Raw genomic sequence first — 16285 nt, 5'->3', positions numbered from 1 at the left:
TTTCGAAGAGATGCAAATTAAAGGTCAAAATTTGCTAATATCTCTTTCTATTTTTAAATCTAATATCTTTCTTGAAAAAAAAGAAGAATATGCAATAGTAATGATATTCAACTTTAATTTCTTCCAAAGGATAGTGTAATTTTGCATCTTCCCCCATATTCTCTCTATTTTTCTCTTCCCACTTGAAATTTGTCCTTCTCATTTCTTACCAAACGAAATGCTTCAAGTTTTTTCTTCTTAAATTGTCAAAGAAGCTTGATCGTCTGAGAGTAGTGAGATAGTCCTTAATTCCATATATATGATCACTCTAAACGTGTTGTTGACGTAGTACTTTCAGCTAATACATATTCAATAGCACTAATATAACACGGTTTACATTTCCATAGCTAGCCTAGGTAAATTAACAGTGAAAGTAAACCAAAATTCAATTTGCATATCACACATTTGCAGGACAAACACAATTAAATTATAATCAATTTATAAAATGAAGATCAGTACCAAATTGTGTTTTTCAAATTTATCCAATACATCTAACACTCAATTCAAGCTTACTATGACATTATCCCTTCAAATTGCCTCCAAACCGGGCATTGAGGTTGTCGGTATGAATTGAAGAGCTCTACCCACCCCTTCCAAAATTAACTGCCAAACAGATAAAGCTTACTATGACTGCATATTTTCCCTTCAAGCTTGTGGTGATTCTCTGTTGTTTCAAGATGATGAAGAAGTACATGAATCTGATTAAATATGATGGTGCATTATGCATTTTGATTTTGGGTCTTTCTGGATTTTCTAGATAAATGAACATGATCTCTTCATAAATCTAAAAAAAAAATGATCTCTTTATAAATATTCTGGTTTTTAATTTTTAATGCTAAAATTGTTAGATTGTTTATAGAAATGGACGGAGGACTAAAAATGTTGATAAAGTGTAATGTTTGGAATTAAGAGTACAATTTCTTAAGTTTATTCATTTCAAAAAAAAAAATTTCTTTAAGTTTACAGTTTAAAAAAAAAAATTCTTTTAAGTTTAAGGATTTCGATTGCACATTTATCTTAAGTGAGAGACCTCCAAAAGTGTAATTAGGACTAAATGTTTACAAACTTCTTTGTTTTTCAATTTTTAACTTGTACTATTTTCCTCTGTGAACAATTTTTTTTTTAACTGGTACGCCAAAACTTTTTACTGTGGTTCTATACATCATTTTAACTTGAGCCAATTAAATAATCATCTTCAATTTCGAAATAAGAAATTAAATACCAATAAAATAAAAATTAATTGTATAGGTTTAAGGCTTAAATATGTTTTTAGTCGCTAATATATAAAGGGAAATCTAATTAAATCCTTATAAAAATAATCCTTAGCAATTAGTTCTTGAAAAATGATTTTTGTTTGCAATAGGTCCAATTCATCAATTATAACCCGTCAAATGTTTATGTGGCAAACCCAATCAGGTAGGAGGTGATTATGTGGATTGTGGACTTTTCACATTACTTTTAGTGTCTGTTTCTTTGAATCTCATTTAGCCCTTCCTCTTTCACTTTCTTCTTCCTCTTACATATTGATTTGTGCTGGGTGATCCATAATAATAATAAAAAACATGTAAAAGAATGTAGGATTCTCTTCTTTCACATGTAATTTTTTTTAAAAACTGTGTGTGCTTCTTCAAAAGAGAGAAAAAATATGAAGTGTTGAAGTGAAAATACTTCAATACTTCATTTGAAAAAAATGAAAAAGAAGGGAAAGAAGAGGAGAAAAAGTCGGAGTGAATTGAATTGACTGAAATATTTAGCCTTGTGTTCCACTTTTTTTTTTATCCTACACTACATTGCACCTTAAGCCAAGTTATAACCTGATGAAATCTCCATTAGTTAAACATGGCTGTCTCATTTGATTTTGAGTTGATTAATAGACTGGTGGGTGCACTGTGTTTGTATGATCAATTAACTATAATTAAGAGAGCTTAAACTTTAGTGAACTTTTATCTTTGCTTCCTTGTTAATTCTCATTTCTTACTGAAGTTCATTTGCTATTTGAGCTAGGCATTTGCATGATCTAATTTGATGAATTTCTTATATGTGTCTTGTGAAATTAAAAAGCACTTGCATCTTCAAAAATCAGCGCCCTGAAGTAGAAAGTCGTATAAGAAACACCGTAAAGAAACACTTTGCCTATGCAAAACTGCAACTGGTTTAGGTTGTATCGGAGTATAGAAACAGAGGAATGGAGCTCATACTTCAAGCAATTAATCATCCCACCTTATTCTTTTCGGATTTGGACTAGGCTAGACGATGATCAGGACGACTTTGTTGAAATTTAAAAATTTAGTCAGTTATATAGAAAATTATTTGTGCAGTATATGATTTTTTGCATATGTTAACAGTGCCTTTCTTAGCTAATACCTTATCAAGTCTAGAAAAATGAATTCATATTCTTTATCAATGTCAGCAATTTGAACATGTTGTGAATTGCAATATATTGTACCTTATCGTCATTGAATAAAGTGCTAAACTTGTTCCTTATAAAAACTTATTGGGCTAGGGCTAGTAGTCTTAAGGGAAGAAGTCCTCTGCATGTATTTATTTTTAATTAAACCCCAAATTTGTCCGTACATGAACATGGGGGACAAAATAACTGTATTGAACCATAAACTGTATGGCAAATGGTCCCTGGCCGTAAATAGAAGAGGGACCAGGAAGAGGTATAACAGACTCAGAACCAAGGCTAGCTTCATGTGATTATTCACTATTACAATAAAACTGATCTTTCTTCATTGACCTTCATCTAAGATGCCCACAAGGCATTTCTCCAATAAGAATTCAGCATTAACCCATGCATGGTATTTATCTAACACAGGATTAAGGATAAGGAAGCAAGCAGTTCTTGAAGAACAGAAACTGTATAAATTATGGGGAACAGATGAACATGACCTTGGCAACTAAGCTGCAACTTGAATCATAAGCATATGACTTGTACATGAAGAAAAAAAAATTAATAATAAAAAGTAAAAACAGATGAACACAAAACATTCCCAAGTACATGACATATATCTCCATTCCCAAGTACTTATAAATCATATTAAGAGCATATTTGAGTATGATAAACACAACACATTCAAAGATCCGGATACTGGTTGCTGGTCATGATTTCTCAGACATATAAATCATTGAATTTTTTTATGTACCAGCTCTATAAACAAACATCTTATGAGTAGGAATGTAGGATCCCAAGCATTTGGGAAACTAAGATCTCCGTTTCCACTCACCAAACACCTCTAAAGTAGGTAGATTTATCTCTAGAAAAGTGTCCAAGCTCCAACTTGATATTATATAACTTTTCTCTTAAGTTCAATTCCTCAGATAATATATAGCTAAGATATAAGAAAACATGTTAAAAGCATTTATTGATGTGAACTAGCATTTTCATGTCAGATGCAATCCATACATGGAATAATTGACATAATAACTAATGAGTGGAGAAAACCAGAGCTAAATATCCAATGTTAACAGTAAATTAATAGAAACAGATGAATGAAGTATTTCACAAACTTATCAGGAAATCACAAAAAGGATACTGAATAGAGATGTGCAATCTTTTCCCACTGCCTTCATTAACATATCAACACCTGGGATTTTTTATTTTTATTTTTATTTGGAAAAAGGAAATGGATATACAATTTTAATGAAAATAGTAATAAGAAATATAAAAAGTTATATATAAACCTGCAGAATAAGCTGATAGGTGATAGCTGTACCTCCAGGGTGAAACTTCATATATGGAGATATATTGTAAACACGGCCTTTTAATACAGTCCACATGTGGCCCTCGGTTTGGTGTTTTTTAACATCATCCTTAGAAATAAGTCTCCTGTTAGACTGTCCTTTTAAACCTGGAATATAATATGAGATTAATACATCACTGATCACCTCTTAATGTTAATAGAAGTAGTGAGTAATGACAGGCAAAGAACTAACAAGTTCACACAAACAAGTGGTAACCATAAACTAAATGTTCCTGCCAGTGGCTTCTTTGGCAAATACATAATAAAAGCAACTAGGAGTTAATGTAAACTCTTATATATGGATGGACATGTGGTTGGCTTGCTTTTAGATAGACAACAAATAGCATGTTTGGATCAGCTTCTTTTTTTCAAAATCAATTATGAAACCCAAAAAACTAATCACAGAACTTCTCTCCAAAATTGATTTTAATTTTAGAATCAATCATAGAAATATTTCCAAACAAAGTTAGGTATTGGAAGGAATTACTACCATGCTGGCATTTGCAATGGAAACATTTAAACAGAAGCTCAAGAAGAAAATAAGACAACCATTAGCACTTAACTCCTTCTAGTATTCTGGTGTTACAAACCTCTAATTAGTTAGAATAGATGTTTCAATAAAAGGGCCAATAGATAACATCTTTGGTTTCACAATTTCACAAAATCAAATGGATGTTACTCAATAGCTTATGACTAAAAATGATTCTAGATAATATTTCCGTGAAACCAGACATGCTAAGAACAATCGACATTAAAACTTCAGCATGAGAACCTGCAAGGTCAGGATGTGTTCGGGTGAGCTTGAGCCAGTCCATTTGACTGTATCCTTTTTCAAAAGGAACTTTGGTCCGGACAATCGGCTTTTTAGCAGAAATCATCTGTTCCGGTGACTCCTGAGGCGGCGAATTCTCAGCATTGCTCGGTACCAATTTCGAAGACAATTCACTCGGCTGATTTGAAGCTGTGTTAACTACACTGAAAGACAAAGAACCAATTGTACCCTCCTTTCTAGAGTTCGAATCATTTGGCAAACCATCCTTCCACAATAAACCAGTGTTACTTGTATTACTACTACTACTACTACTACTACTTGTATTTGAGGATTCTTCTTTAATGGAAATATCAGCAATATTTGAAACAAGCTTGTTTGTTTCAGAACCATCCCCATCCACATGTGAACTTACCTATACAACCATGATACTGAATTAGAAAAAAAGAATAATGCTTTCCAAAGTGAAAATCACCCAAATGAAAATCAACATAAAAAAACTAACTTTTTGTAAAAAGAAATGAAAAAAGTGCTATATGATAATAATTTCACTGTCTAGATTCCAGAAAGTAGCATTGCTCTTAATTAATTACCTGACAAAATGTGAAATCATCACCAGTGTCCATTTCAGACTACAACCAGAGATTCTGATATGAATTTGCTGCAATTAAATGATCTAGAAATGAAGAATTGCGATTAATAACGAAAATGATGCTGCTTCATAATCATACAAATCAATAACGACACAGAATTGAGCCTATAATTGAAGAAAAAGAAGAAGAAATTATCACTTTTTTCGATTGAATTTGAGGGAAGAGAATCAAAAGCATCTTACAATTTGGACGGAGAAGAGAAGAAGCAATGGAATTGGGGCAGTTTTCTTTTTATTGATTTGAGGGAATGTGTATGCGTTTGTTGTATCTAGTTCCCGAACTTGGGGTGCGATTGTTGATGCTCTTGCAAAACACGGTTTGAGCCTAACCACGGAGGATAGAAGTTTTCATGGGTAAAATATTAACATGGACGGGGGGCATATTTGTCTATTTGACTGACGGCTGAATGACGGTGTATATAATGCAGTTCAGAAACAATCTTCCCTCAAATCCCAAGTTATCTCCGCTGTTGACAAGTATTTTGTTTTTACTTTGCCTATCGCTATCGCATTGTAAATTGTCATCAGGGTTTTAATTTATCAGCTGCATGCTATTGCTATATGCATTTATCAATGAGTAATGATATATACACACCTCATTTTTTAAACACTTCATTTCCACCTCTTTTTATTTCTATCTCTCTCATCTTATCATCTATCACATCTCATATTTTCTCTTTCTTACTTTTTCTATTCTTTCTATCTCTCTCACCATTCCACATCTCCACCTCAAAAGAGAGGTGTGGATGAAACATTATAGGATATCTGACTAACCAATTGCATGTTGGCATGTGTACAATATTGATAATGATAGTCATTAGTCAAGTGCATGTTGGCATATATGCCCAATTAACAATCTGTTTTTTTTTTATTATTATTGTTATTATGAGTGTGAGTTAGGTTCCCATAAAAATCAATTTTGTTAGAGTAAAATTATTTTTGGATGAGAAATATGAATGTTTGAAAGTAATTTTCATTTTTTTTTTAAATCTAAAACCAATTGTGACAAATTTGTTCTATACACATGTTCACATTTCCTTTGTTTTCTGATATCCTTTTCCAGTCACTTGTGATGCTGTTTATACTAGGCAATTCATATGCCATCTTGATTAAATCAACACAAAGTGTATTATAAGATATCTATTTGTTTTTCAGGTTAATAAGTACTATGATCTTTCTACTAGCTTTTATGAGTTTGGCTGGGGGGAATCTTTCCATTTTGCAGCTAGGTATCCATTTGTTTTATTCTGCAATTGCAAGTTGAAGGATTTTCTTTGAAACTTACCTCAACACTCAGGATTGCTGCTAATTTTCTTCTCATTCAGATGGAAAGGGGAATCTCTTCGAGAGAGCATCAAAAGACATGAGCACTTCCTTGCTTTACAGCTTGGCCTGAAGCAAGGAGATAAGGTTTCCATATGTTCAATGAAGCAAATTTACTGATTTCTCTGTTTTACTACATGTCAATGAAAAATTTTGAGCTTTTTCTTTATGTTCTTAGGTTTTAGATGTTGGATGTGGAATTGGGGGACCACTAAGAGAAATTGCTCGATTCAGGTAAATGGAACTTCTTTCATTGAGCTGTTTTTTTTCCTTTGCCTTCTTGGCTCATGTACTCAATTCTGTATGTTCCTGCCTTTTCTTTTTTTAAAAGCGGGCTCATGGTCAATAATACTCCACAAAATTTGTTTTTTGACCGAGCACAAAAGCGTCAAGTGATAAAAAATAACCGACATCTCTTTAGTGAGATAAGGCTTTTGTCATTGTTGTTGTTTGTTTCTGATATGTTTTTTGGTTAGATAGATATTCTGTTCTGTAAATTGAGTTCTTTATTATTATTTTTACCAGTTGAGTTGCATCTTGAGTTTCAAGGGAATCATCCTATATACTATGCGTGATATTATTTATTATTTATAATTAAAGGAAACCAAGGGGAAACAAGTGAAGCTTAATGTTGTGTTAAAATTAAAAGATTTGGATTTATTTCCTCTTGGTTAAATTTCTAATGTCTTGCAGATAGTTTACGTTAGTGCATTGTAAAATGGAATGTAATGTTAGCATTCTACCTCTAACATTCCATTGGTACGAAGTATTGAATAGGTTGTCTAGATATCCATTTATATGTATCAGAATTGATTCTCCATTGTTAAAATTAATTGAGTGTTTGGATGTTGTTTTCATATTAATTAATAATTCTACATCAAAAACTAATTTTGGGTTAAAACTAAAAAAACTAACACTTACATAATCAATGTTGGAAATCATAGCTGGATTAACGATGTCCCTCTACAGAAATCACTTTTCTCGTAAATTTAACCAAACATAAACCACTTTACTTTTAACTCACTTCTATCCAGTGTTACTAAATCAATTCTGAAAACGCTGATCCAAATATGAACTTAATTGCCTCTTGCAGCAAGGCATCAGTCATAGGGCTGAACAACAATGAGTACCAGTTAACAAGAGGAAAGGTATGTGTTGTGAATATGCAATGCATAGGCAGTGCAATTTGAACATTTAATATTCTTATCGTAAATTCTTAAAATTTTTATTGATGAATAAGTTATGTTGGTTTTCCACATTTTAAAGTTGAGATTGACTAGTTATAATCTTAAAAAATTAGCATTATGAGTTTTCATCAATTAACAGGAGCTCAATCGCATTGCTGGAGTGGACAAGACTTGCAGCTTTGTCAAGGTTGATCTTCTGTAAACAAATTATTTTACTTTTTGTTGGGGAGAGTGAGGCCTTTTATGTTTTAGCCTATATTAATCCAGTTTCTGTACCATTGTTACCATTCTAATCTTATATTGCATTATTTCTTTCTTCTCTTTGGGTGTTGAAAAGTTTGAGGGGTTGCATTGGATAATTTTGACGATGAAATTGTATGATTTAAGGTCGTAGCTGACAGTGTAATGATTGTGATATTTTGATAATGCAGGCTGACTTCATGAAAATGCCATTCCCAGACAGCAGTTTTGATGCAGTGTATGCAATTGAAGCTACCTGCCATGCTCCAGATGCTGTAAGTGGTAGTTTTCCTTCTAGCATTTTTGAATCAAAAAACTTCTCTTTTCTCCAAATCAATTCTGAAAAACCAGAAGCTACTCATACACGCTTCTCTTTCAGAATTGATTATGGGTTTAGAATAAATTCTAGAGAGATCTCCAAAACATGCAATTACACTAATTCACTTTTCATCAATCTTTGTCCCCCCTGCTAAAAATACCGTATCAATTAACAACAAGTATTCTGGACCAAATTTCAATGTGGTCTTGCCTAACAGCATTAAGTGGATGACTGTGAATTTACAAAGTTCTGTTTTTAATTAGAATTGTCTTAAACTTTTTTTTTCCTGATATGTAATTATGGCTAGTATGGATGCTACAAAGAAATTTTTAGAGTGTTGAAGCCTGGCCAACATTTTGCTGCATATGAATGGTGCATGACTGATGCTTATGATCCAAACAACAAAGAACACCAAAAATTAAAGGTATATATGATACAGACGTTAAAAGAATTTAGATGGATGATATCTTTGATTATCTTCTACTCTTTCCTTTCCCTCAAATTGGTTTGTAATTCTATAGATAAAATTAATTGGTACAGGCTGAAATTGAGATTGGCAATGGACTTCCTGATGTTAGATCGACCACAAAGCTAAGTGTCTTGAAGCTCTGAAAGAAGCAGGTTTTGAGGTGAACATTTACCTCTTTACCCTCCACCATAGTTATTGAAATTGGAAGGTTGGTTTGACCTGTTGAACTAGGACTGGGTCAAGTGACTGATCCATTTGAAGGAAAAATGAGTTAATCTCAGGATTGGTGAAAACTGATCAAATAGGATCAAAACCTGTGAAAACCAGTCACGAGTAGTAACATTTTTCATAACTTTGTTTATAAGTTAATAAAAAATGATTTTATTCAAATAAAGTCAAATGTCTCACATAAATTTCTTAACTTTTAAATTTCTTAACATATTATCTATATTAAAAATATATTTAATTGTCACTGTTTCGACCGATAAAATCAATTACACATGAATCAAAAATTTCACCGGTTCTATGGCCAGTCCGATTTTGAAAAGATTTCCCTATAGTAATATTGTTTTTTGAATATTTAAGAGATGAACTACCTAATTGGTTAAGGGGAGATTTGATTCTTTTTGTGCATGCATGAAGGTAATTTGGGATAAAGATCTTGCACTTGACTCTCCTCTTCCTTGGTACTTGCCTTTGGATACTAGTCACATCTCACTCAGCAGCTTCCGCCTAACTACTGCTGGAAGATTTGTCACAAGAAATCTGGTATTGCTACTGCATATCATATTGCTTCCAATGCTTTAGTTTCACTTTAGGATTCATGTGTTTGTATTATTAATTGAAATATTGTGGGTTTCTAAATTTAATTGTTTGTAGGTCAAGGCTTTAGAATTTGTTAAACTGGCTCCAGAGGGAAGCCTAAGGGTTCAAGATTTCCTGGAGAAGGCTGCTGATGGACTGACTGTAGCTGGAAAGTAAGTTATCCGTTAATCCATAATTATTGTATTTAATGGATGCTCGGCCTCACGATTTGCACAATATCCAAGACACGCTTGCTGAGAAACTAAAACTTGTACTTTGATTCTAGAGTATTTTACAGTCCAACCAATCATGTTATGAAAGTGCATCTAAAAAAAAGTGGAGTTAGAATTGATGCAACAACAACCAAGCTTTATCTTACTAGGTGTAATTAGCTGTTTCATAAATCTGTCATAAATTATGTTTAAAGATAAGACCATTTACCTATAAAATTATCGCTCATCTGATTAACCCTTGTAACCAGTTCTTCTATCAGTATTAGAAGTGTAGTTAGAATTGGTACAGAAGAAAAAAGTAGAATTGAAATCAGGGTGCTCTCTAGTATTAGGCTATAGGCATATGATAATCAGGACAAAGTTTTCTTTATATAGCGCCTCTAAGCCCCAAAGGAAATGTTGATGAACTAAATATATGTTTGGAAATCCTATTTAATGCATGTTTGAAAATTCTTCTGCAATTGGTTCTAAATCCAAAATTAATTTTGGGAAGAAGCTTCTAGGAGTTGCTTCTGCCTTCTAGATGTCAGAATTTATTTTGGTGAAAAATAATCTTATCCAAACATGCTAAGAGAATAAGTTATTTCAAAAAAATAGCTAATAGAAGTAGCTTTTGTGGTAGAAAGAAGTAATTCTTAGAATATTAGAAGTGGATGCAAACACACTAAAAATATAAATGTAACTTATGATTTGTTTTTTCTCTGAATCATTGGACTCTCAAACTTAACCTTTTAATGATGCTTTTACAGGAAAGAGATTTTCACGCCAATGTTCTTCTTTTTGGCAAAGAAGCCCGGAGGAGGCTCAGGAGGGTATTACAGCGACTAGCTTGTTTGGATCGGCAGTATACACAGTTTAAAAAAAAGAGACAATTCATTAACTGCACTTTATAGCTTCTTTCTATAAGTGATTATGAGTCTTCCAACCTCTAAATCAAACACACTCTAAGATGGTGTTGTAAATTTAGGCCCTAAAGTGAGTCTTGTTGTTTTATGTCTTTTCTATGTTTAGTTTGCCATGATTTCACTTTGCTTGTTATTTGCCGAAGCAGTATTGGCCTTATGTTTCACTAGAAGATGCTGAATTCTCGTAATAGCCTCTTGACTCTTGAGCCCTTACTATTTGTTTTGATGAAAAAAAAACATAGTTTTTTGTATTAAATGATTTTACCAAAAAATATTTTAGTAACTTATGTTTCTTAAACTTAATAATAGAATATTAATTCGGGTTGTAATAATTAGAAAGAATGTCACCACTGCCTATTAATCTTCAACTCATTCTAAAATTCATGTAAAAGAATGAGTGTGATTTTCAACTCATCTCAAACACTACTCTCTCCGTTCCTAAATAACTGACACTATTTCTAGCTAAATTTTATTCCTAATTATCTGTCACTTTACAAAGTTCAAGAGAGCATTAATTATGCTTTATCAATTGTACCATTCAACTATGTACATTTATACCCATCATCGTATACATTATTTGCACCACAGAAGGTGTCTTGCTGACATAATTCAAATTTTAATCAGCATCAAGTGATATACGTAGAGCAGTTAAGTTATGCAAAATTTGTTTATGTCCCCGACATTGATAAATTCCACATGACAAATTCACCTGGAACAAGACACAATCATCTTATAATTTTCTTTTGCAAAAAAATTTCAAACGCGCAAATGAGTCTGTAGCACCCATAAGGTTGGCCTTAAGCACATGCTTTATCAGTTCTTTCTATTTTATTCTTATTAACAATACAAAAATTATATAGACCCTGTAAGCATACATTAAAGAATCAACTATACGGCAGAATATCTATATAAAAGTCGAATCATAGAGGGAGGAGTTCCCATGTCAAAAGTAGAACTTGAAAGGGAATTATTTTGATTCAATCATCTCCTGTGAGATACCACCCTAGAAGAGCTAGAATCCTAACCTTGTGCTACAACCATATGAATTGAGACAGTATTTTATAGATACCGTTACAGACTTGCTTTCCTATCCTGCCGGGCTGCTCCTAAGTGATAAAAGAAAGATGAGTTCTTCTTTCTTTTTTTGATAACTGTTTGTCTGTTCATTGGGCTGACAAGAAAAGGCAGCTTCCAAGTCATATCCCCCTTCTCAGGTTGGACAGTAAGGGTCGGAGAAAGTCAATAACTAATTCCTTGACCAATCAGATAGATCAAGAAAACCACAGTAGCGGTTGGACGCCATGTCAGCAGAATCTAACCACTCTCATCATATCCATTGTATTTCTAACTCCTCTTGGTCATGAATTGTCTTTCAGTTTTCATTCATATCACATCTATCTCTTTTATACTTAGCTCTACCTAATTTCGTTCTCCTTGAATAACAATTGACATTATAGAAGCTAATTAACTTGACCACAATGACTATCCATACTCTCATCTCTCGTTAAGTTACTCTCTAATTCCCATAAATTAAATCAATTAATTCTCCTTCTTCACCAATCCTGATGGTTTATCCTTACTATGTGTTATGTACCAAACTTCATAGAAATGACGAAATTAGTATATAAAAATTAAAAAGGCTGTTTGTAATCAAACGATGTCAAATCTAATTTTATTGAGTAAAATACACTCATCCCCCTCAAGATTTGCAAGAATGACACTCCACCCCATTCTTTTTAAAAATCTACACTCCACCTCATTTATTATAAAGGCAAATTTTAGTGACGAAAACAAATTCGTCACTACTAAAAACTAATTACTAATTAGTAAAAATTTAAATAAATTTAATGCATATACACTATCATACATTAATTTATGAAAATAATTTTACTGAATTAAATTTAAAAAAACCATCAACTCTGTCTGTTAAGTCCACGTCCCATCTATCTCCAAATCATATTTCTCACCACAAACGGCCACCACCAAGCCTTTACTCCCTTTAACACGGCTCCACTGTCCCACAATGTGGAACCCCATGGCACCTCCATGCCTCAAAGTTTTGTTGCGACCTGAACCCCAAAACGTGAATCGCACATCCCTAAAGCCACTTGTTCAACTACTTCTTGTGAATTTCACCCCTTTAAGTTGTGAGCGAACGCTCTGTTGGTCTTAGATATTGTTGGATTTTGTTAAAAACGATGCTTCACCGCCTCGTTGGGCTCTAATAACCTCAGATCCACTTCATATTTTCATAATTTTGTTTCTCTATTTTCTTCACCCATTTGTGTTGCTTTTTTTGCCTACAACCCAATTTTGAAAATTGGAGGTATAAAGAGATTATTTTGATTAAAATTGAATTATTACCAAATATGAAAACACAAGCATGTTTCACTATGTTCGAGATATGGTTTGTAAATCGGGCAGGTTTGCTATTGCATAATTTGCATTATGAATTTACGGAGGAAAAACGCGATTGAGAGAATGAGGAGGATTGTGATGTTTTCATTTTTAAATTTATTGGATTATATTGATTTTTTTTTTGAAATTATTGATTAACAATTTAAATAATAACTAATTATTAATGAAAAATATTTTTTTTCACTAAATTTGCCTCTATATAAAATGGGGTGGGATGTAGATTTTAGATAAGAATGGGGTGGAGTGTAATTCTAACAAACCTTAAGGGGGTGAGTGTACTTTACTCAATTTTATTTGATGCAGTGTTGGGGTATACTTGAAGTAAAAGTAGCAGATAAAGAGAGTGCATTTCTAGTAAATAGCATGTTGATTGTGAGTTTAAAATTCAGAAATTGAAGCTTAGGTACGAAAAGGTGCAGTCATAAAAGTGATGATACATTTCATCCACGGCTAACACTATAAGAACTATCCAAATGAATATAAGTTTGAAGATTAAACTATAGACAGTATCAAGAGAGAATAACATGAACTAATTCCTCTATGATGGGTGGCACCTAAAAATGTTATACAGTCATTCAAAATAACCACTTCAATGCACGAAGATAAGATATCAATTAGCAAATAGACAAAGCATAACACCTTAGTAATCACCATTATGATTTATCAGAAAGACCATATTGAACAACAATACAGTGAATCACAGAATTACTACATATGGAATCCAAATTGAAACATTTCCAATGAAATAATCCTCTATCACCAAAATCCATATTTCATTACCAATGCATAGTTAAAAATGAAGAAAGTCACATATTGAAATTTGAAAATGAATTAAAATCTGAATTAACCTGAAGATGTTCAAGAGGGATGTAGTTGACAAGGCCACTGCATATGATCCAATTGGTTCAGGCTCACCAATATCAACCTCTTCCACATAAAGAGAATCAGCCTCTTCGTGTTTCCATGCCCTCAGAATTTGACCAACCCTTATGTCAAGCAGCACCGCCGAATCCTTAACACTGACACTCTTCTCGGTTTCACCATTGCCGCCAGCTCAGCTGGTGTGACTTCCGTCACTGCCTCCTCTGTGGAGGAAGAAGAAGAAGAAGAAAGTGTGCAGAATGAAGGAAACCCAGATGGAGTTTTAGCGGATGAAGATGATGAGAGTGAGAAGAAAGGGAACATGGAACCGAAACGTGTGGCATTGGGAAGAAGGGAGCAATGGGTTGTTGTGGTTCTTCGTAAGGAGACAAGGGATGAGAGCCTAACATTGCCCTTCAAAGCATTTGCCATTTTTAAGCCTTAAATTTTATTTTTCTATTAATTTTAACGTGGAACTATTTCATGCAACATGTTCATCCCGTGTGAGATTTTTGCCTTCAATTTAAAATTTAAACATAGATAAATATAGACTATATTTTTACATGAATATCTTTTATTCGTCATATTTTCACTATCAACTTTCATGCTTATGTATGTACTTCTAATTTTTTGAAAAAATATGAAAAATATTTCCAAAAAAAATAATATGAAAAAAGCTCTTACATTATTTTAAAACCTTTTTTATTAATTTTAACATGAAAATACTCTAATGTAAAATATGAAAAAAGTTCTTACTCTAATTTTCTACTATGTAATTTAGAAATAAATAAATAAATATGGACTATACATATTAACATTTTCTAATTCCCAAACACCATATTTTCACAATCAACTGTACATATTTTTATATAGGCTTAATTCTCAAATTAGTCCCTGTCTTTGTTTCGCCGTCTGAACCAGGTCCCTGATCGGAAAAATTTGTGCAAAAAGTCCCTATGAATGAAAATCGTTTGGGGCAAGTCCTCGCCGGAGCCCGGAGCTCCGGCGAGTGATGAAGTGGCGTGATGACTAGATAAAAACTGATGACATGGCATTAAAAAAAATTAAAAAAAATTAATTAATTTACCATTTAATAACCTAAATTAACTTGATTTAATCCTCAATTAACCCACTTGATTTAATCATCAATTAACCCACTTAAACATATACCCCCAACCTTTTTCCTAATTACCCTCAATTCCCAATCCCAATCCCAATCCCAATTTCGTTCACCTGTTGAAATTAGGGTTCATCCCATGTTCTTCACATCTGAGTGTTTGATTTCATCTCTTCATCCCATCTTCTTCACATATTCGTTCGATCCTCTTCACTGAGTCACGTTCCTCTTCCCTGAGTCGCGTTTTTCTCTTCCCTGAGTCGAGGTTCTTCTCTTCGAGTTTCAGAATCAGTCGCGTTCGATCCTCTTCAAGTCGCGTTCTTCCAGTCGCCTTCTTCTCTGTCGCGTTCGATCCTCTTCATGTCGTTCGTTCCTCTTCCCTGATAAGCGTTCCTCTCCTTTCAGATTTCTCCTTTCAGATTCCCTGAGTCGCGTTCCTCTCACAAACCATGAATTCTTCATCTGCTTCTTCATCTCGCACAAGGTCGAAGACAATCACTGCAGGTGGAAGTGCTAGATGTCAATGTGGTCTTCCTCTGATCATTTACACTGCTGGTACTCGACATAACTCGGATAGGAGATTTCTCAGATGCAGAAATTGGCAAGTAAGTGTATGGCCTTCCAAAATGAGTTTAAGCTTGTGTTTGTTGAAAAATCTGTAACTAAAATGTATTCTTGTGGCAGCTTCCACATAATTGTGGTTTCTTTTTTTGGATTGATGATCCATATGAGGGAAGAGATGCAGTTCAGGGAAGAGATGCAGTTGAAGGTCATGCAATGAGTTATAATTCTGAGATTGGGAATTCAAACTCTGTTAATGTTAATGTTGTTTCTGATTTGAACAAAAAGATTAAGAAGCTCAAGATGAAGCTTGAAGTTGAAAGATTCCAGAAGAAGATCTCATGTTTCTTTACTCTGGTTGCTGTGACAGTATCAATATGGTGTTTCTGTATGAGAAAGGGTTGAAAGAAGGATTTGAAAGAAGGCTGCATGTTGAAAGAAAGCCTTGAAAGAATTAGTTTAAGGCCTTAGTTTAATTATGTTTGGTTATCTATCTAGACTTGTCTGTTGTTAATGGCATTTTCAAGCCTTCATTTTGTCTGTTGTTAATGGCATGTCCAAGCCTTCATTTTGTCTGTTGTTAATGGCATGTGCAAGCCTTCATTTTGTTTGTTGTTAATGGCATGTTCAAGCCTTCATGTTCCA

The 16285-nt window shown here is 33.3% G+C and overlaps 2 protein-coding genes and 2 pseudogenes across 4 annotated transcripts; 2 read left to right on the top strand and 2 right to left on the bottom strand.

The window, feature by feature from the left end:
• Positions 1 to 2553: 2553 nt before the first annotated feature.
• Positions 2554 to 5580, bottom strand: LOC130747909 (cytochrome b5 domain-containing protein RLF-like). Of its 3 annotated transcripts, none has more exons than XM_057600966.1 (6): positions 5387 to 5580; positions 5145 to 5212; positions 4555 to 4966; positions 3756 to 3890; positions 3576 to 3626; positions 2554 to 2848 (listed from the first exon to the last, which is right to left on the bottom strand). In XM_057600966.1, exons 2-6 carry the CDS (start codon positions 5175 to 5177, stop codon positions 2772 to 2774), a joined length of 708 nt encoding a protein of 235 aa, XP_057456949.1. In that variant the 5' UTR covers positions 5178 to 5212; positions 5387 to 5580; the 3' UTR covers positions 2554 to 2771. The 3 variants fall into 3 exon arrangements, with proteins under 3 accessions (XP_057456949.1, XP_057456947.1, XP_057456950.1); XM_057600964.1 differs by having other exon boundaries at positions 5145 to 5227; positions 5387 to 5576; XM_057600967.1 differs by having other exon boundaries at positions 2711 to 2848; positions 3724 to 3890; positions 5145 to 5227; positions 5387 to 5575.
• A 430-nt stretch (positions 5581 to 6010) lies between these two features.
• Positions 6011 to 10916, top strand: LOC130745113 (cycloartenol-C-24-methyltransferase-like; annotated as a pseudogene).
• Positions 10917 to 13593: 2677 nt separating this feature from the next.
• Positions 13594 to 14395, bottom strand: LOC130745112 (uncharacterized; annotated as a pseudogene).
• A 1133-nt stretch (positions 14396 to 15528) lies between these two features.
• Positions 15529 to 16045, top strand: LOC130745111 (uncharacterized). The gene is made up of 2 exons (XM_057597254.1): positions 15529 to 15684; positions 15764 to 16045. Exons 1-2 carry the CDS (start codon positions 15529 to 15531, stop codon positions 16043 to 16045), a joined length of 438 nt encoding a protein of 145 aa, XP_057453237.1.
• The last annotated feature ends 240 nt before the right edge of the window (positions 16046 to 16285 follow it).

Source organism: Lotus japonicus, chromosome 3 (genome assembly GCF_012489685.1).
Source record: "Lotus japonicus ecotype B-129 chromosome 3, LjGifu_v1.2".
Taxonomy (NCBI): Eukaryota; Viridiplantae; Streptophyta; class Magnoliopsida; order Fabales; family Fabaceae; genus Lotus; species Lotus japonicus.
Note: the sequence above shows the minus strand (reverse complement) of the source record. Positions and strands in the feature narration are given on the sequence as shown.

Bases quoted from the DNA above. Each gene is read 5' to 3' on its own strand.
- LOC130747909 (XM_057600966.1), bottom strand. From the start codon at position 5,177: ATGGACACTGGTGATGATTTCACATTTTGTCAG. The intron at 4,967-5,144 runs GTAATTAATTAA...ATGGTTGTATAG, and splicing joins ATGATTTCACATTTTGTCAG to GTAAGTTCACATGTGGATGG. The intron at 3,627-3,755 runs GTACAGCTATCA...AAAAAATCCCAG, and splicing joins TATGAAGTTTCACCCTGGAG to GTGTTGATATGTTAATGAAG.
- LOC130745111 (XM_057597254.1), top strand. From the start codon at position 15,529: ATGAATTCTTCATCTGCTTCTTCATCTCGCACAAGGTCGAAGACAATC. The intron at 15,685-15,763 runs GTAAGTGTATGG...TTCTTGTGGCAG, and splicing joins TCAGATGCAGAAATTGGCAA to CTTCCACATAATTGTGGTTT.